Raw genomic sequence first — 22,630 nt, 5'->3', positions numbered from 1 at the left:
CATAGCTTCCTGAGAAAATAGACTACTGAGGTTACCAGCATAATGTTATAGCATAAACAGTACAGGTTTAAAGCCTTTGAAAAATTGTCTACAAGCAAGGTTCAACTGGTCGTTCAATATATTACCGTCTTTGAGCTCTAGATGTTTAAAAATTTGTAACTCTTCCCACAGATCTAGTCTACGCCCTTTGACTTGTCTGTGTAGGATAACCGTGTCTTCTAACTGTTTAGGCGTATGGCCGGCTATCAAGAGGTGTTCAGCAAAAGTAGAGTTGTGAATACTCGCTCCTTTTTTACCTAATAGATGTTCTTTATATCGTGTTTTCACAGCTCTGCCTGTTTGACCAATATAATATGAGGGGCAGTTATTACAGGTTAGTTTGTAAACACCTGAATTGGAAAACCAATCACTGGCAATCTCTACTGAATGTACAAAATTTCTTTTTAAACTGTTATCTGTAGAGAAGGAGACGTTACAGTTATATTTTTTATTTAGAAGACGTTTAATCCTATACGATATATTACCCAAGAAAGGGATGGAAATAAATTTTATAGTTTCTTTGGTATCCGTGGGGAGGTTGTTGCTCAAAGTCGACATTATCATTGCATGTAAACCATTGAAAGTATTGAAGAGATGCTCTAACTCATGATCAGTGCCATCAAAAGCAATGTTAATGACGTCAACACATGAAAAAATTTCCTTCACAAAAGAACTTCAAAATGAAAAACGTGAACTTAACTTCCTCGATTTAACAATTTCTATACAGGATAATTCCTTCAATTTCAATATCTTCCGCAAGGAAACATATTCAGATAATGTCATCCCTGCTGACTCAACTCATCCAAAAGCTCATAAACTGGCGTTTTTTCATTCTGCCATTCACTGAATGATAGCTACTCCTTTATCACCTGCGGATCAACAAAATGAATTGAATGTCATCAAAGCGATTGCTTCTAATAATGGGTACAATCAGAATATGATCGATTACTTGCTCAATAAGAAAATTTCCCAAAATTGTTCGACTTTGAGCAACAACCTCCCCACGGATACCAAAGAAACTATAAAATTTATTTCCATCCCTTTCTTGGGTAATATATCGTATAGGATTAAACGTCTTCTAAATAAAAAATATAACTGTAACGTCTCCTTCTCTACAGATAACAGTTTAAAAAGAAATTTTGTACATTCAGTAGAGATTGCCAGTGATTGGTTTTCCAATTCAGGTGTTTACAAACTAACCTGTAATAACTGCCCCTCATATTATATTGGTCAAACAGGCAGAGCTGTGAAAACACGATATAAAGAACATCTATTAGGTAAAAAAGGAGCGAGTATTCACAACTCTACTTTTGCTGAACACCTCTTGATAGCCGGCCATACGCCTAAACAGTTAGAAGACACGGTTATCCTACACAGACAAGTCAAAGGGCGTAGACTAGATCTGTGGGAAGAGTTACAAATTTTTAAACATCTAGAGCTCAAAGACGGTAATATATTGAACGACCAGTTGAACCTTGCTTGTAGACAATTTTTCAAAGGCTTTAAACCTGTACTGTTTATGCTATAACATTATGCTGGTAACCTCAGTAGTCTATTTTCTCAGGAAGCTATGATGCACTTTCAAATCTTTAAGCTCACTACCCTTTATGTAATGTGGTTTTCTCACGATGTATGGCTGCCACTACATCGGCCCTCATGTGATTTTCTCTGGCTCTAAAACCTTGTCTCCCTGAGAATGTGTATTAACTGGATTGTGGACCAGGGTTCGTAATTTTGTCTTAAGAGCCATTACTGATAGTTTTAAAGTTCTGACTTATATACGGTCTGTGTGCTTCACTAATATTGTAATGTAACTTTTATATTCTGGCTGTATATGCCACTGTATGTAACTTTCGGCGTAAGCGCCACCTGCCTTTTTGATGTATATATCTACGTTAATGATACCAAGGCTCCCATACTGTTATAACGGGAGTGTTAAACGCTTTCCTTCTTTTTATTATCACTTTATCTATGGACGCTATTAATATTGATAGTTTACATGTTGCTTTGGTACGCCAATCGGCACATAGTTCGCTACATGAGCGCCACCTGCCCTGGCCGCAGTGTAACTACGCTGGCCGATTATACTCAGTCGCTTGTGAGATCTGCTACATCCATGTACTAATTTTTATTTACATGACAAACCCTATTTTCAGAGCTATATTTTAATTCGGACTAATGGATCTATGCAGATATTTGTAAAAACGACGATGATACTTCATTCCATTTTTATGTAAGACTGTAAGTACCAGGCGTCCTTCTCATATTTTGTAATACAAGAGCTCTCTAATATATGTTAAACTCTATTCTTGACTTAAGTTGCATACCTTTTAATGTAAACTACGATGTTCAATGTCCTCAGGCCGCCTTCTGAAGAAGACAGATTTAAATCTGCCGAAACCTTGGTAAAGATTTCTTTATCCATTGCAACTGGTCAGCTGTTTTTAGTCTTATTATTCTTGTTTATATTTTTTCATACTATTGTTACAATGCAGAACCCTCTAAACTTGCTAGATACAAGGGTGGGGGAGTTAACACTAATACCATAGGAGGTCCTAAAATAGAAAAAGAAAAACAAACATTAGCCAAATACTGAATATTTAGTACTGTTGTGGTGTACCGTTGCATACCATCACAAATCAAGCACTAAACTAATGTATGTCCACTGATCCACTAAACAAAGTAAAATGGAAAGGGAAAGAGGGAATGAGATCACAACAATGAAATAAAATCAGCCAAGTTGAAGTAAAACTCCATTATTTTCCCTTTAGAAACATAAAACCTGAAAAAGTCACACAGGCGAAAATGACCAGCTGCAGTCCTTTAAGATAAAAAGTTTTAAAATTCATTCAGTTTTCATAATAGATGTTTATATTGTACAGAAATTATAAACCATCAAAGTACATTAAAATTCATGAATTATAACCCCCTGCTGAACAATGCTCACCGGTCAGATTGAGCAGTGTATTACTTCCAATGTGAGCCACCAGCACTCCTCTGGCCACCTAGTAAAACTGTGCCCCTACTCCAATCCTGCTCCCAATCTGGGACCCCAAGAGCCATTCTCTTGCAGTTGACCCAGATGCAAGAACTACCATATAAAAGATGGAGCCACGTGTGAAAGCAGTCATGTTACATGTCAGCTATGCTGCAATAACAAGTACTGTGCAGCCTTCTGTATGGGCGTGACAAGTAACCAACTGTCCACTCACCTGAATGGCCACCACCAAACTGCAGCAAACTGCAAACTCGACTATCCTGATTCCAAAGATGTTGCGGACCACAGCAAAAGCAACTGCTTCACTACACAAGCCATTTGGATATTCCCTTCCAGTACTAGTTTCTCTGAGCTTCACTGGTGGAAATTTAGTCTCTCACAATCCTCCTGGCCTAAACTCTGCAAACTTGTTTCTCACTGCATCACCTTACCTCTCCTCTCCTCTCCTCTCCTCTCCTCTCCTCTCCTCTCTTTTCTTCCCCTCTTCCTTTCTCTCTTTCCTCCCTGTCTCCTCTTTCATCTACACCTTGTTCTCCTTTGCTCACTCCCCTTCTCCTCCCCCTCTCCCTTTCTGTATTTATATGCGCAGCCCTCTGAACTCCTTTCACCTTCTTGTGCAGTCATGAGTTATCTGTTGAAAGACCTGCCTCACACTATCCTACTACCCACTCCTCACCTTGTGCGTGTTTCTCCACTCTGTCCCCTGCAGCATCTACCCAGGTAATCATTCTCAATAACTAGTAATCAACAGTCAGTCTCACTGTGGCTTCAAGTGTGTGCATTTGAGTGGCTGTGTGGTTTTACATGTGAATGTGTATAGTTTTTCTAGAGAAAGAGCAAGAGCTTGAAGACTAGAGTGAATATGGTTTTTTGTTGCATGTTTCTATGAGCCACACATCAGTCACATATAGGTGAGTGGTTGAATAAATGAATATGAATTTTTCCACTTTCATTTCTATACATTTACTCTTTCATAACACTTGTCTAAAAAGAACAGCTGTATTCATTATATGAATGTGCCACAAAGATATGATTGTTATATATGAGGTACAGTCACATCCACTAGTGAAATGATTTGCATGATACATAACACAAAATTTCAAAAGGCTTTTACAAGAACTGAATGTCATTAACAATAAACTACAGTTTTTTAGCCTAATAATCTGCTACAAACCCATTTTTCTGTTCCTCATTTCTCACTGATTCTGCTTACTAAGAAGTGTATAACACTTCCACATTAGTCAAAATTTTACAGTTTGGGTCCATCTAACAGGTGTTGTCCAAGAGAAAGAAATTAGGATGAGCACTAATCAAAGCAAACTAATACTGTGCAGCCAACTGAATGTTTTTGGTATGCTGAGACTACATTTAGGATGGGAGCTTGCAGAAACATTCAAGAATATACCAGAGTGTTCTAAATGGGTGACAGTCAATGATCTGATAAGCACATGTGAGTGTATAATGAAGCACAAGATATTTTGAATATTTGTTTTGAGAACTTTACATATTGTTCCTCCATTACAAAACTCTCAAATGAAGTATATTGGCATATATGTTTATTAAGATGATTTTTTCTTCTGTTGGTGTCAATATTCCATACATATAGTTTGTAAAATTATTTCCCAACGCATTGTATTTGGCCTATAGATCTTAGGGTACACATTCAAATCAAATAACATTAATTTAATTGTCTCAATATATATATTTTCCCTGGAGGTCTGACTCATATAAAGTTCATAATGTGACAATTTGTAAGAGATAAAATTCAAACTGGAAGTTAATGTTATGATTAATTTGTGTTTCAGTGTGCAGTTCACTGTATCTTCAGGCAGATGGGAATGGTGAGTACAGAACAATTAAAAAGGTACAGGGTGAGGCAATCAAATGGACTGAGGACTAGCTGGCTTCTATGTTATGTGGTTTATGGGACTAAGGGACTTCATCTTGTGCACATAGATAGGTGGAAGTTTTAGCAGCCATGGAGCATTGGTCAAGTACACAACATGAATTTGATATAAAGACTATTACAAACACTCAGATGGATTTGTAGCTCAGCACACTTTCTGTTAAGATTTTTATTTATCCCCGTGGGTTCCCGTGTCATCTTCCAATACTATCAAACCTTGTGTGAGAAAATTTCAAGACGCTGGTAGCACTACCAAAAGAAGAAGTTATAGTGTAAAAACAAGCCAAATCCAAAGAGTACTGAGGGTTCGCATGAAGCTTTATGAAGAAATCCATGAGAATCAACTAGAAAGCACAGCGCAGAACTTAGTCTCAGCCAATCAATCAGTAAGAAGGATATTGAAAAATGGTTCAGATGGCTCTGAGCACTATGGGACTTAACATCTGAGGTCATCAGTCCCCTAGAACTTAGAACTACTTAAACCTAACTAACCTAAGGACATCCTGCCCAAGACAGGATTTGAACCTGTGACCGTAGCAGTCGCACGATTCCAGACTGAAGTGCCCAGAACTGCTCGGCCACTGCGGTCAGCAAGGACTTGGAATAATGATCTCTGCTGCCATCCATACAAGGTGCAGATTATGTAAGTCCTCCAACTTCAAGATCACAATAACCACATACACTTTTGCCAAGTGGTATTAAATGTTATTGGATGAAATGGAGACAGAATCCACAATTTATGGATGAGTGACAAAGCCCTCTTTTAAGAAAAGGTGTGACAAGAAGTCACTGAAGAGGTATGCTCCCATTTTTATGTAATCCAAATATTGAATCAGAGCTATAATGAATGCTATGGTACAAAAATATATGGAAGTGACAGGTTGAGAGTGACTACTTTCCTTAATGACACATTTTCATTTATACATCATCAGATTAATCAAAAGAATCTGCAAAGAGTCAAAATTAACACATAGTGCATAACAGCAGTTAACTGACCACCAAGAACAAACAGGAAATAACCAAAGTAAAATGTGAAAACATACCAAGGTTAAAGAAAACACATAATATATAGGTATTGAATTAAATATCTTATCCATCAGACAGTGTGAAGCTGAATCATTATGGTGACTGTGCCATTCAGGAAGACAAATAAGCTACCAGGTGTCAATACTGGTGTGCAGTATTATTATAGTCCTATGAAGAATGATAAAGAGATGACCTGGAGGCTGTGTATAGTTGCAAAACAAATGTACATTAAATCAAAAACCATAAAATAACAAATGTGTTAAATACAAAAACAAATCTCATATTGTAGGTGAAGGGAGCTGTGCTGGTACAAGCTGGTGCCAGCACTTCAGGCAGCAAAGATGTTGCGAGAAGAGTGATAGAGGCCAAAGACAGACTCACAAGAAATGTGTTGCCAACACCCTCTTGGCCATCAGTATTTAGATCACTGCCATGAACTGGAGGGCCAGTCAGTTCCAGTCTGTCATTGAGTGAGTCAATTAGTTGAATTGTCAGTCGCAGCCCAGCGGGAGTCACAGTAGCAGTTAGTTCAACCTCTAGCTCAGAGTCAGACAAAACATAGCCACCAGAGTAATGTACATAGAGGACTTGTACTTCATCAGCAGTGAGGCTAGCATGGTCTATTACAAAGAGCTTGTACCACAACATCTGAACTATCTTGAGTTAAATAATTTTCTGTTCTTATGAATATAAAACCCAGTTAATATATGTGTGCAGTTTAGAAAGAGGATATTGGCCACCAACCAACATCCTCTCCTTGCTTCCCATGGTACAAGCCTACAATGACAATGAGACAACATAAAAGGAGTCAATAGGAAATCACCAGGTAAATGATGTAAGGGGGGGGGGGGCAAATATGTGGGTCAGCATGATGAACAAACTTTTTCTTATAAGACGCTTAAGATTAAAGTAGATGTAGTAATGTTGTATAGACACAATATAAGAAGTAACAAAAGTCAAGTTTTGTATACAAGAACACATCACTATACAGTCTTCAGAATGAGATTTTCACTCTGCAGTGGAGTGTGCGCTGATATGAAACTTCCTGGTAGATTAAAACTGTGTGCCGGACCGAGACTCGAACTCGGGACCTTTGCCTTTCATGGGCAAGTGCTCTACCAACTGAGCTACCCAAGCATAATACAGTCTTGTAGAAGAGCATATGAGAAGCAAGAAAACATAATCAAGGCCAAGGGCCCGGCGTGCTGGGCTTATATTGGGCTGCTTTGCACACAGCAAGCAGCCCAATAGGCTTACATTTCCTCCACCCTTGGAGAAAAGTGTTCATTGCAGAGATGTCCATGTCTTCATCAGTAAGTGACAACTGTTGGATCAGTTGCAATGCTGTCACAGGAGAATACAGGCATGGACAGGCAAGGTGCTGACTCCCCTATGAGAGGCTGTAATGAAGTGCTGATGATGATGGTGTTGTATACACGTCCACGTCCAGGCAGGAACTCAGTGATGGAGGCAGCAGGGAAGTCAGCAGTGGTGACAACATGGGCTGTAGAGATGGAGGTAGCCCAGCAGTGCAAACTCCACCCAGTGGCAACAGTACCCATACTGATGGAGGTACCAGAGCCAGAAGAGATGTGAACTACACTATGGGGTCCAGCACAGATGGTGACAGCAGCTGCAGGGGCAGAGGGCTCACTGGTTGGTCACACATGGATTGATCTTGTTGTAGTGTCATGACGCCAAATCATTACAGCTGCACAGGACACAGATACAGTGGCCCTGGCAGCTTTGGCAGTGATGAACAATGGCTGTTATTCACTAAGGGTGCTGGCCAAACCCTCAGTCCCAGACATTGGAGCCCAGATGGAATCACTGGAATCACTGGAAGGCAGGTGGCAGGGCATTGGCTGGAGCAGATGAAGCAGTATACAGGACTGGTTGCAGTGAAGTTGTTTTGTCATCCTACGGTCAACACCTGGTGTGAACCTATATGAATTCAAGAACCTCTTGAGGGCTTCATTAGGAGAAGCCTGAGTGACAAATTTTTTCATCTGGAGCTTGAATGTACAGACCAGTTGCTCTGCCTCTCCATTGGACTGCAGATAAGGGTGATGGACTGTAACATGCAAGATGCCATTCTTTGTACAATAATCTTCAAAATTTTTAGACACAAACTGTGGACCATTGTCCATCACAAGTTTATATGGCAATCCTTCTAAAGGAAGACCTTTGAGAGGGCCATAACCATAGCCACTGTGGACATGGATGGGTAGTGAACCACATAAGGAGATTTTGAGAAAGCAACAGCTATTACAAGCCGAAAGGAGTTGAGGAATGGACCCACGAAACCAGCATGAATTCACTCCCATGGGTGCTGGGAGGCTGGCCACAGGGAATGATAGGCCCGTGGTGCCACTTGATAGGTGGTACACTGTAGGCAGGCTGTCACAACACAATTATCTCATTGTCAATAAAAGGTAGGGCAGCAGTCTTGTATGAGAAACACCCCAGCGGTGAAGGTGTGATGGAGGCAGACACATGATGTTCCAATGCAATGTGGACTGGATCACAATCCTGGGCACCAACTCTTCAGTAGCCAACAGTAGCACACCATCAAGAACTGATGTTGTTGTTGCGGTCTTCAGTCCTGAGACTGGTTTGATGCAGCTTGTAACGGAACATATTAAAGGCTATACTTTACCGAAGTATGCGATACTCTCCAAATTCAACCAGTTTAACGAGTATTTATGATTATAGAAAAGTTATTGTGTATGTTAACAATGATTGCATAACATGTCTCCGTAAACAGTCAACTCATTAAATTATACTGAATAACTGACCCACACAAAAGTTAATATCACTTGATCACTGATACAGCAAATGTCATCATGTAAAAACACTAAGTTCATCTTAAATAATTAATATGAAGTACGAAAAATAGTGGCCAACTTAGGTATTTTGGATCTCCTTAAATAAAAATCACCCAGTGAAACCTATTTGTTCACTAGGAGCATTTTCACTCAGTATTCATGTAATCAATCCTATTTTAGATGAAGACCAAGGTAATTCTTGACGTAACTCTTCAGGCTTTCCCGGCGATCTAATGACATCTTGGGTTGTCGGGTGTTCTGTCGGATATCAGCGTCATACTTGCATGATATTTCGGTCACGTAGTTCGTGGCCTTCATCTGGTTCAGTATTTATGCCTATGGCATAGGCATAAATACTGGACCAGGTCCACTCGAGGAACAGTCTCAGGTCGCACCTGATGAAGGCCACGAGCTACGTGACCGAAATATCATGAAAGTATGACGCAGATATCCGGCAGAACACCTGACAACCAAGATATCAATGTAATTCTTAATAATTCATGTTATTTACTTATTTATGCAAATTAGAGAAGTCAATTGACAAACTTCTAAAAAACAGCCTTTTTGTAACAAAGAATTATTCTGTCAAGTCAACAAATCTGTCTGTCATTTTAATAACATGTTAAATTATGTCACTTGATGCAAATTAATAACTTTTCTGCACAAATTATGATAACAGATGTACATGTGACTTATAAACTATATCTCTTTTTAGTAGTTCTTTGACAATGTTATAAATACCAGTAGCAAGGGGCACAGTCGGAATGTCACTTTGGTAAAGTGTGTTTGTGTGTTATTGTTTGAGGTGGATAAACAATACAAAGAACATGTAAAGGAAGTACTACTTTGTGTTGTGTCATGGTCTTTGGTGGACAGTGGAATTAAGATGGCCACCAAAGTAATAAATATTTGAAGTTTACATATTTGTTGGTTTCGCTTGTTCTTTATCATCAAAAGCACATAAAAAACACTGGACCTCATGTTTTTAAACCTAGACAACCAGATTTAGAGCCAGCATCAGCATCGAGACACAGCAGCGATCCAGCAAACAGCAGCGATTACCACAATGCATTTTAATGGTGCCAACCTAACATCAAGTGCTAAAAAGCTCCGTAAATGGGAGTGAAATAGTGCGACTATAGCAATTAGGAATATCTACGACTAGGTGACCATTACAAGCTCTCCATGCTACTCTATCCTGTGCAAGCTTCTTCATCCCCCAGTACCTACTTCAGCCTACATCCTTCTGAATCTGCTTAGTGTATTCATCTCTTGGTCTCCCTCTACGATTTTTACCCTCCACGCTGCCCTCCAATACTAAATTTGTGATCCCTCGATGTCTCAGAACATGTCCTACCAACCGATCCCTTCTTCTAGTCAAGTTGTGCCACAAGCTCCTCTTGTCCTCAATTCTATTCAATACCTTCTCATTAGTTATGTGATCTACCCATCTAATCTTCAGCATTCTTCTGTAGCACCACATATCAAAAGCTTCTATTCTCTTCTTGTGTAAACTATTTATCGTCCACGTTTCACTTCCATAAATGGCTACACTCCATACAAATACTTTCTGAAACAACTTCCTGACATTTAAACCTATACTCTATGTTAACAAATTTTTCTTCTTCAGAAACGCTTTCCTTGCCATCACCAGTCTACATTTTATATCCTCTCTACTTCGACCATCGTCAGTTATTTTGCTCCCCAAATAGCAAAACTCCTTTTCTACTTTAAGTGTCTCATTTCCTAATCTAATTCCCTCAGCATCACCCGACTTAATTTGACTACATTCCATTATCCTCGTTTTGCTTTTGTTGATGTTCATCTTATACCCTCCTTTCTAGACACTGTCCATTCCGTTCAGCTGCTCTTCCAAGTCCTTTGCTGTCTCCGACAGAATTACAATGTCATTGGCGAACCTCAAAGTTTTTATTTCTTCTCCATAATAATTACAGAAAAGATCTGATACCCAGCCAAGTGATTTATCTGGCCAGCTGTAGTGGATAAATTGAACAACCTAAAAAAGACAGGATCAGCCATGACAGCCACCAAAATCTGAGAACTGGTAATGGGGAAACAATCCACCTTGTTTTGGGCTTCTGTGTATAAATGGAAACACAACAGTTCATCCTGATCAAATGCTGGATTGAGGCCAATCAGCAACTGAGAAAGAGTATCTGCATTAGTGTGTTGTGCTGTCAGTCAGAAATAAATCTCATAGTTACAGCACAACAAAAACAGAGCCCATTACTGCAGACAATGGGCTACTTTGTCCAGTAAGGATGCTGAAAGATTGAAAAGAGAAGCCAGAGGTTTATGATCAGTAATCAAATGAAACTTAGAACTACATAGGAAAACATGAATTTTTTGAGCAAGGGCTTCTTTCTCTATCTGTGAGTAATTCTGTATCCCTGATTCAGAGGTTTGGAAATGTAAACAACTGGGTGACCAGAACTGTCCATGTATTTTTGCACAAGAATGGCCCCAAGGCCACACTGGGAGATGTCTGTGACCAAACCAAGATGTTTGCCTGGTTGTAAGGTAACCAAACAAGGTGTTGAGTGTAATTTTGACCTTGATAGGGTAAAAACATGCTCATAGGTCATCAACTGGTAAAAAAAAACATCTTTACATAAGGCAGCATGAACCAGCTGGGCCAACATTGCTGCACCAGGATGAAATTTGTCGTAGCATGCAATCTTTCCAAGAAAGGCTTGCAACTCTTTGGCATTGGTAGGATGTGGCAAAGCTGTAATGGCATTGACATAGTGTTATAAGGGCTTGACATCACTATGTGAGTCTTCAAAACTGAGATAGATGGTAGACAGCTGAAGAATTGTGATTTTTACAATTTATATTTCACACAAGTGGCCTGTAGTGCTATGAACAAGGCACGAAGATTCTGCAAATTTCATCTGTTGAGGAACCTAAGACCATGATATCATGCAGGTAGTTAGTTAATGCACCCTGGCACAGAAGCCATGAGTTGCTCCAAAAATCATTGGAAAATGGCAGGTGTTGGTATTTGCATAATCCAAAGAGGGTATTCATTATGAGGACATGTTTGGAATCATTATCCAAAGGCAGCCGTAAGTAAGATTCTGAAATTTCTGTTTTGGAAAAATATTGGCCACTGGGAAACCTTGCTAAGAGTTCATCTGGATGGGATAAGGGATAGGTATCAATAATAGACTGTGAATTTACAGACACATTAAAACCACCACATAACTGAAGGTTTCCGTTAGGTATTTTTGACAATTACCGTCAGAGTAAACCATTCACTACAGGAGACGTGTGTGATAACATCCAAAGATAAAAGTTGGTTTTGTTCTAAGTTGTCTTGCTCCTGTAATGGGACTGGGCAGGCATGAAAATAATGAGGGTGTCCCATTGGTTTCATTGTGATGAGAACCCTGAAACTGGCAACACACCCTAAACCTTCTGAAAACAGGGAGGAATATTCTGAGCAGAGCACATCCAGTTGTTGATAGAGAACTTGATCCAATACCAAATGCACTTTGTCACAAATAGAGAGCTCAAAAATTCTAAAGGCATATGATCCAATTACATTTTCAGTGTTGGCATCATCCACTACTAGAAAGGTCAAAGGTTAAAAAACTGCTTTGTACACTATAGAAACAGAAAACTGTTCCAGTACAGATACTTGTTGCTTGTTTCAACTCATCAGCAAGTGATATATAGAGTACAATGCCAGTGATCTAAGATCCACAATTGTTTGTGAATTTAACAAAGTCACTGTTGTAACTGTGTCCACTTGCATTTTTAACATATTGTCTACCACACATACTTGAATGTAGATATTGATTGGGGCTACAGTCACTTGGGAAACACTATTCACATTCACACATGCATGTTCATGTCTAGTGAAGGTGGTAAAGAGCTGCACACAAAAGCAATATGTCTTTTCCCCTGCACGATTCAACCAACACTGGCTGAAGTAGAGAGGAAGCATTAGTAGCTGTTTCACACCATGCTTCTATCTCATGTCCTGTTCCCCTAGATGCTTCAAAAGACTGAGCATTGTTAAGAAAATCCATGAGAGAGAGATCTTCATATTGTAAAGCTTGTTCGTGAACTTTCCTATTAGGGGCCAGGTTATTATAGCATCACAAATCATCAAATCAGCAAATTAGTCCCAGTGGGCTTCAGTAACAAACTGTCAATGATGACTAAGCCCATGAAGTTCTACTTCACAATCTCTGTATGACAGTTGTGGCTGCTTCTGACAAAAGTAGAACCCAGTGTGAGCAGTAATAACATGGGTATGTTTGCATTTATAATTAGAGAGCAACTGATATATTTCATCAAAACAGAGACTGGCAGGTTTCCAAAGAGGAGCTAGTTGATACAAAAGGTGATAAACATGAGAAGAAATCCATGTCAAAGATAAAGCATTGCACAAATTGTGGTCAGTGACGCCAAAAGCTTCAAAATGTTGCAGAAGGTATTTTTCATATGCATCCCAATCTTCTGTAGAATCATCACATGGAGGAAACGGTGCACGTTGTGTCAATAGTGGTGGAGGCTGATGAGTCAATGAGGCTGCCAAATTGTTCAGTGCCATTGAGAGAATCTGCTGCTGGTCAGTGAGAGCTCACTGTTGTTCAGCAAGTAACTGAAGAAGTACTTCCACTGACATGTTGGCTATATATTGAACCAAAGAAACGAAACATGTGGAGTAGCATACTGCAATAATTGCCAAGTGTGTTGTAACAGTGTACCAACACAATGTCAGAAGTAATACCAACCAAGTTTCATTCTGCTTTCACATGAAGAGACCCACAATAATGCTGAATGAAGTATAGAACAGTACAAAGTCTCATAACAACAGAACACCACAATATGCATACTCATAGTGAGTATACAATAAGTAAGTAAATGTCAGTGAGGCCAAGGCCAGTCTTATATTGGGCTGTTACTCACATGGCACAATGCTTGCTGCATTGTTTGCTCAGGATGCAAGGTGACCCCTCTAGGAGGGCATGGAGGCACTTGTATTGCACACTGTTTGATTATGCACACTTACACTATAGGACTACAACAGCAGATATACATAAACTGATGACCTGTACATAGCATCAGGCCCAGGAAATACATTCATAATTTTTATATACTTTTACAACAATGGCTGCTAGGCAACACTGGTCAGAGTGTAAAATGAGATCATTGAATGGTAAAGAATTACAGCAATTACAATAGCAATAACATAAAGTACACATACAATTGTAAACGAGACGAGACAATAAGGTGCAGGAAGTCAATGCTGTAGAGTGAGCAGGGAGGGGGACAACAGGAATTTGATGAAAGAAAGATATAAATAAAATAAGCACAATAATATATGTAGGCAGAATTGTAGAAACATGGCCACACTTTTATGTACAGAAAGTAAACCCATGGGATAAAGACCATTGGACTAAATAATTACATAGAAATAGTTCAGTGTATGTTTCATAGACAACACTGCTCATTAATGAGATGTATGCTATAACCCCTCCCATTTTAATGTTGTTAGTTCACATTGACTAGAGTTGCCTATGAAACCTATGTTCTACTATTTCTATTTAATTATTCAGCCCAATGATTTTTAATCATGGAGTTGCTTTCTGTACATGGAGGTATGGATGTGATCTTCCAACCCTGCCTGCATATGTAATTATTTTTCTTTCATGTATCTGTCATTTGCCAACTTCCTTCCCAAAAGACCCCACTGCCTACCTTCCTCCCCCCCCCCCCCCCCAATACCCTAACCCCTCCTGCTGCACCCTCCTCAGCTTCAGTTTCCCTCATCTGGATACAATTTTATATTCACTTTATGTCACTGATATTGTATGCAGCACTATAATGTTGTTAGTTTAGATTAATGAGCATATGTTATTATGTTTGTTTCATTTGTGTTTCATTTGTCAAATTCCTTTCTGACAGATCCCACAGTCCCCCTCTTTGCCCTCTCTACAGCTTCAGCTTCCCACACCTGGTTGTCTTAAATGATGTATGAGTATACATTTACCTTATGTCATTGCTATTGTGTGCTGTGATTCTTACCATTCAATGATACTGTTTAACACTAATGGCCAGTGTTGTCTAAGAAGTATAAGGTATAAAAGTACGCCGGCTGGGGTGGCCAAGCATTTCTAGGTGCTACAGTCTGGAACCGCACGACCACTACGGTCGCAGGTTTAAATCCTGCCTCAGCCATGGATGTGTGTGATGTCCTTAGGTTAGTTAGGTTTGAGTAGTTCTAAGTTCTAGGGGACTGATGACCTCAGAAGTTAAGTCCTATGGTGCTCAGAGCCATTTTAACCATTTATGAAAGTACATAAAAAAATTATGAATGCATTTCCTGGGCTTGGTGCTATAAACAAGTGGTCAATGTATATGTATCTACTTCAGTCACAAATGTCTTGTAATAAAATGCTTATTCATCATGCTGACCCAGCCCCTCACACCATTACCTGGTGATTTTCTATTGTTTCTTTTTTGTTTCCATGCTTGAGACAGTTGTTATACATGGTGTCCCACTCAAACCTCCCTGATTTCAAAGACCCAGGAAAAAAAACACTGTAGATATGACAATGTGAAAATGCACCACATTGTAGAGCATCTCATAGAATTTATTTATTTATCATCAATACACCTCTACATGTGAACCATTTGTAGCACAAAGAATATCGAATCTACATTCAATTTATTGCCAAGTTCTTTGTAACATTTCCTCTGTTATTGTTGCAATCACATTAATGATATGATGTCACAGCTTAGGAATATTGTCCACTTTAGTCACATACACATGCTCCTTCACGAATCCCCACATGAAATCAAGTGGTGTAATGTCGGGTGGACGTGGTGGTCTGGCAATGTGTCCTCCATGTCTGATCCAACGATAGGGAAATTTTCTATCCAGGAACTTGCAAACAGCTGTTGACCAATGCAGCAGAGCTCCATCTTATTGAAAAATGATGTTGGGTTTCAAGTCTTGTATATGAGGGTACACAAACTACTCCAACATGTCCAGATACACTGACCCTTTCACTGTTTGTTCCACCAAGAAGAATGGTCAAACAATCCTGTCATGCATTAGCCTGCACCAGAAGTTTAGTTTAGGGCTATCACGAACATTTTCGATGACAACGTGAGGATTTTGCGAACCCCAAATCCGAATATTATACCTATTAACCCTTCCTGATAGATGAAAGGCTACCTCATCTGAAAATAAACAATTTTCCAGGGAGATGGCATGCATATCAATATGCTGCAGCATATCCGCAGCAAATTGTTGTCAGCATGGTTTGTTGTTCGGCATCAGATGTTGCAGAATTTGCACTTTGTAAGCAAACATATGAAGATGCTGGTGAACTACATGATAAAATGTTGATCAAGGTACATCAAGTTGTCTAGATGCTCGACAAATTGACTTACATGGGCTTCTGAGAAATGTTTGTCTCCCCACTGCCTCTTCTGCAACACCATAACGTGCACCACCAGAATGTTTCAGAACACTTCCTGTTGCCAGAAACTTCCTATACCATTCCTTAATTGTTTTCACATCAGGTGGATCACATTCATACACCTGACGATAATTTCTTTGCACAGTAATTAACACTTTTGTTTCTGCAAACCACACTACTGCTTGCGCCTGCTGCTGTGGGGCCACCATTTTCACTTCATGTGGCCATGCTGTACTCTGGTGGTGATTCTTAGCACTTCTTGCACAGGAATATAAATTCTTGGAGATGCTCTACAATGTTGTGCATTCTTCATTGTCATATCTACTGTGGTTTTTGCCTCCAGGGTCCTTGAAATCAGGGAGCTTTGAGTGGGACAACCTGTATTTTGGTTTTTGACTGGATGTATATTTGTTGTTTTGTCATTGTACGTGGCCTCCAGGTTGTGGCTTTGTCATTCTTCATGGGATTATAACAATTACTATTAAGTTTTAAATGTTAATGCTCACCTGTATTGCCAGGAGGTAGCCTGGTTGTCTTCCTGAATAGCACGGCCACCACAATTATTCAGTTTTGTATGATCTCCTTAACCTTAGTATGTTTTCACATTGTGCTTTGATTGATTTCCTGTTTCTTCTTAGTGGTTAGTTGGTTAGTTAATCACTATTCTGCACTATGTGTTAATTGTGACTCTTTACAGTATTTTTCTTTTCAGGTTAATCTGATGATGTATATATCAAAATGCATCATTAAAAAAGTAGTCACAACATAACCTGTGGCTTTCATGTATTTTCATAGTGTCCATTGTAATAATGATACAACATTTAAAGAAGTCCATTTTCACTTTACTGGTTTAGTCAATAAGCAGGACCTCCAATATAGATCTGAAAAAAACTCAGATTGTCTCCATGCAATCTCTTTCCACTCAGAAAAATTAACAGTTTGGTGTACGATATCATCTTGAGCAAAAATTGGCCCTTATTTCTTTTTTAAGACAAACATTGTAACACAGTGTGGTGAACTCTACACGTTATGCTGATATGTTGGCAATATTTTCTCTGCCTGAACTCAGTCCCTATGATCCAGATAAAGAAACATTCTTCCTGCAGGATGTTGCAACTAGTCATACTGCTTCAGTGTCAATGGGTTTGCTTCGACACACAAGTAAATGTGTGTCTAATAAGGAAATGTGTGTCTAAGCAAATCCATTGACACTGCAACAGTATGGCTAGTTGCACCATCCTGCTGGAAGAATGTTTCTTTATCTGGATCATAGGGACTGAGTTCAGGCAGAGAAAATATTGCCAACATATCAGCATAATGTGTAGAGTTCACCACACTGTGTTACAATGTTTGTCTTAAAAAAGAAATAAGGGCCAATTTTTGCTCAAGATGATACTGCACACCAAACTTAATTTTTCTGAGTGGAAAGAGATTGCATGGAGACAATCTGAGTTTTTGGGAGACCAATATTGGAGGTCCTGCTTATTGACTAAACCAGTAAAGTGAAAGTGGACTTCTTTAAGTGTTGTATCATTGTTACAATCGACACTATAAAAATACATGAAAGCCACAGGTTATGTGGTGATTACTTTCTTTAATGATGCATTTTGATTTATACATCATCAGATTAATCTGAAATAAAACTGTAAAGAGTCACAATTAACATATAGTGCAGAATATTGCCATTTTGGCTGATGAGATGCCATTTACTAATTTACAAAATTAATTAAACACTATCTTTTGCAGCTGGGAGATGATGCTCTTCCAGATAGATCTGCTGTTGCAAAAGTCATGCTTCGTGGTGTCAAAGATACAGAAGTCAAGGACTTTGTTCAAGAAGCTGTAGAAGACTGCTTTGATCAAGTTGAGTCTGGTAAGGTTGTTATGTTTTGCTTTTATAACCACAAATATTGTTAGTCATTTCATTTTGCAATCTGTAAGTAGTGCTCCTTAAATATGTAATGACTTTTATTCTTCACATTATGCCTTGCACAACATGATCCATGCATTTTATTGCTTTTTCACTTCAGCTTTGTATTTCATAATGGCTATAAAGCTGAAATTCCTGTAGTGTGAAACAACTGAATATTAAAACATATGGCCAAATGTCAAAAATTTCATTCACAAAGTACTGCACAAGAGTTTTTGTTTTAACTGCATGTGCATATTTTGAAATTACAAGGTGAAGGAACAGTGGGCCAGGATCAGCCTTCAGCAGACAAATTCCAACTGATGCTCATAGACACAGTTAAAAGTAGAGACAACTCGAAACATAGCAAACTGGACTTGCTCTGTTTGTTTTTATCCTATTCCTTTTAAATAACTTAATTTTTTCTTGTCTTTCATCTCATTCTACTTATACACCTATTGTATAGCATATACACGTGTACTTAAAATTGTTAAGCTCTTATTTATGTTACATTATTTGTGTCACAATATTCAAACTGCTGATTGAGAAAGCATTATTAGTTTTCTGTTAAACGTTTTTCTTAGATATAAATTAGTAATTGAAGGGACATCATTAGCAAGTAACTGCCAGAACAGTTTGAGCTAGTAACAGGTTCTACACAAAAAGACCTAATTCAGCATGCAGCCATAGTTTTTCATTTTTCAGAAACCAGTTTCATTTTTTCAGAAACTTGTTCATTTAGAAATTATCTGCAATAGAGTTTGGCCACACCCAAAAATTCAGGGCTACTCCATTTTAAGTTCTTTATTTTCCAAAGTTACATGTAAAAGTATGAATGATGCATGAAGTGAACTGTCAATTCACAGTGTTTGCATTTTGCCCACCTCTTGGTATTATGAGTGCAGTGCTTTAACAACATAATGACAAAGCAAAACAAAAAATTGTGTATCAAATATGCAAGATGTTTATCTGTTACAATAGTGTGGCATACATTCTAAAGGAATTATGGAAAAGTACTGCCAAGTAACAGAGAATTGTGTGAAAGTATCAAGAATTTAAGAACACTGGATGTCTCCATAAACAGAAAAGTACAGGTCAACCAGGTACATTTCAAACTATGCCATCTGCAGCTCAAGCAACAATTAAAAATGGAAGATTGTGATGGGTTTATTCAATTTTGCATCACACTGCAGGGAGTACTAGAGGGTGAATATTTCACCCCCAACCTGATATTCAGTGATGAAGTAACCTTCTGTTCATCAGGAAAGGTTAATCATCACATTGTGAGAGTGTGGGGACTGAAAATCATCATGAAATTGTGGTGCATGAAGAAGGTTCACCAAAGATGAATGTTTTCTGTGCAATATTACAAAGCCTTACAGGCCATTTTTCTTCTGTGAGAAGACTGTGATGGATACCTCTTACAGTGATATGTTGCAGTTGTGGTTGCTTCCACAACTGACTACTCATGCAAGGAATTTCATATTCCAACAAGATGCTGTAGCCCATCATCAGAATACTGATGTTTGTCACTACTTAAACTATGAACTTCTACATTGCTGGACTGGCTGTAGTGATGAAGGCAATGTGGCTCTGTTCCCTAGGCCTCCCACAATGTCTGACCTTGTGACTTTTTCCTTTTGGGCTACCTTCAAGACTGTGTTTATGTAGCCCATTATCAAAGAACAATGGAACAGCTCAGAGACCTCAACTATGCCACTGTGATGATCTTTGACAGCATGCTGCTGCATGAGGTGTGGAACAAATTTGACTACTTCTTAGACATAGGTCATGTGAACAGATGGGCACACATACATCATTTATAGAGCATAAAACACAAACTTGATGAATTTATGGTTCTATTCATGCATCAGTCATATTTTTACTTGTAATACTTTGGAAAATATAGAGCTATGAAAACAAATAAATCATTTATAGAAGCCCTGTACATCCACTGTCTGAGCCCTTAAATTTCTTTGATTCGATGATCTGACTTTACACTTCTGTTTCCCTAATTTTTCTAAATTGGAAAGTGCCTTTGATTATTTAATGAAGCTCCTAATTAATAATTTGATTAGGTTAAGAAAACTATGAACAATGAAGCTTTACATGAAAGTTGGTTGTTTACCACATAGATATGCAGGGTATCATTCAAAAAGTACATTACACTTTAACACTATTGTAACCAGCTAGCATTTAGTTAAACCAAATTATTTCTAGAGTCAACAGATCAACTCTAAAGCTTATTCTCACCTTATAGTTTTACAAACTAATATTAAAATAAAAAATCACAAAATATCATTGCACCAGTCTTTATATACTCTAACCCCACCACTAATCCTCACTTGGTATCGTACAAGCTCACAATCACCATCTCTGTAAAAGTTCAAGGCTACCAACCAATGAGTCAGCTTCTCTATGTCAGTTCCAAGTATTAGCATCTATCTTTGTAAGAGTTCAGGATGAGCTACAATATTTTTAACATTGCCATGAAAGTCTGCACCCAGCACTCATTGTGTTAACATGTTGTAGTAATTTGTGTTAACTTTCATTTATTTTTTTACATTAAACTGTTAGTAATTTTCCTTCTGATCACATTTTCATGTCAAAAACATGGAAATCTACATATTTCTTTCAGGTATATGAAAATCTAGTGTGTTCACTGACTGTATGATGAAAAACCAATGTTGCAATATTCATCTGTTAGAACTCAATTATAAAAGCACACTGTAAAACTATTGTCACTGCCAGAATGTTTTTACTTTATAGGAAGTGTCTGCAGGTGATTGACATTGTATGTGGGGTCTTAAAGTGGTCATTGTGTGTTCACAAGTGATTACAAATGCAAAAAGTAGTCACATTAATTAAATACTGTGTTGTGTCCATTATTTAAAATCATGATATAACGTGAGCTTACAGCAAAATGGCAGACATTTAACAGTGAGCTAGCAAGTGTAAGTAAGTAATTATAGGTAATTTATGTTCCAAATTATACTAGCTTTTTAAACTGTTACCGCCTTTCTCAGAGAGAAAAGTGGAACAGGTTGCGAAGGAGATACAGATATCTCGGATCCCAGACTGAGAGGGACCCACTTGTTGTAAAGACAAGGCAAGATGTATATGAAGAGGGATAGGCATCTATAGAATAGGATGTAAAAAAATGTTATAAGTAAGCACTGTGTCATCTTCAGTTGAGAGATGACAGAACAGAATGAAAAGTAATCAAGTACGATGAGGAAGATAAATGAGATGTTAAATGTGTAGTGGACTTAAGAACTGAGTGGGAAGTGGAAAAGGTGCCAACAGAAACCAAAAAGAGAGAGGGAAAAATAAACAGAAAAATTAAAAATGTAATAGAGTAACAAATCTTGTAAATAAATACTAAAGAAAAGGTTGTTTGTCAATGGGATACTGAGGTATATTGTAGAGCAAGTTCACACATCCAGTGTACAGAGAGATAAGTACTAGATGTAAGGATATAAATGGCTTATGCAGTGTAGCTAGCATTCAATTCTCTTGATACATGCTGTAGAGCATGCACAGCAACAGGGTACTGGGTGTCCCTAAGGCAGACAGTTATTCTGTGTCCATTCATGCACTCAGCCAGTTTAGTGGTGTTCATTCTTACATAAAAAGCTGTACAGTGAACATGTATTACTTCAGCAACAACATTAGAGGTAGACACATTATAAAGGAAGGAAGAATTTGCTTTTAAGTCTAATCCACAAAAAGGTCATTAAAGACAGTATAAACTTGGATCGAGAAAGGATGGTGAAGGAAATCAACCATATTATTTCAAAGAAACCATCCAACTATTTGCCTCGAGCAATTTAGAGGAATCATGGAAAACATAAATCTGGATGGCTGGATGGGAATTTTAACCGCCATCCTCTTAAATATGAGTCCAGCATCTTGTACTGTGCCACCTTAGCTATTGGTTGCATATGCTGCTGTGTATTTCCTGTTGTAGGATTTATGAAGGTGGAGCAGGAGTGAGTTTGTGTGAGTAGTTGAACGGAATGGGTTTCACAACAGAAATGATTTCAGAGGTAGGAAAATTAGCTGAGGGATAATGGTCAGATTTTGTCATACAGTTTCACTAGGATGTTACACATGTTAGAAGGACAACTGAAGGCCAAAGATGCCTAGCCCCTTCACCTTTCTCTCCCCTCATCCTTAAAGGCAGGCCTCTATCAATCTGGGATTTGAGTTACCTGCATCTCCTTTTAAATCTTCCACAACCTTTCCTTCTTTCATAACCAAGGAAGGAATTCAGTGTTTCTTCAAAAACTAGGATAACTTTTGTTTTTGTCTGTTACAATACTCGTCACTTCTCCAGTCTTCCTTTGCTTCTTCTCTCAATTGGCTTAAACCTTATTATTTGGAGATGTAATTTTTCTCCATTCAGTCTTTCCAGATGTTCATTGCAGTTTCTCCTACTTTTCTTGTATTTTGTTA

General features: G+C 38.4%; 1 protein-coding gene across 1 annotated transcript in view; it reads left to right on the top strand.

Annotated features, from left to right (window-relative positions):
• Nucleotides 1–22,630, top strand: part of LOC126100883 (odorant-binding protein 59a) — a 211,219-nt gene that overhangs the window by 150,780 nt on the left and 37,809 nt on the right. The window contains exons 5-6 of the mRNA XM_049911551.1: nucleotides 4,843–4,878; nucleotides 18,010–18,136. Coding sequence (XP_049767508.1) covers nucleotides 4,843–4,878; nucleotides 18,010–18,136 — 163 coding nt within the window. The remainder of the gene's footprint in view (nucleotides 1–4,842; nucleotides 4,879–18,009; nucleotides 18,137–22,630) is intronic.

Source organism: Schistocerca cancellata, chromosome 9, assembly GCF_023864275.1.
Source record: "Schistocerca cancellata isolate TAMUIC-IGC-003103 chromosome 9, iqSchCanc2.1, whole genome shotgun sequence".
NCBI classification, from domain to species: Eukaryota; Metazoa; Arthropoda; class Insecta; order Orthoptera; family Acrididae; genus Schistocerca; species Schistocerca cancellata.
This window is presented reverse-complemented; position numbering and strand designations above follow the sequence as displayed.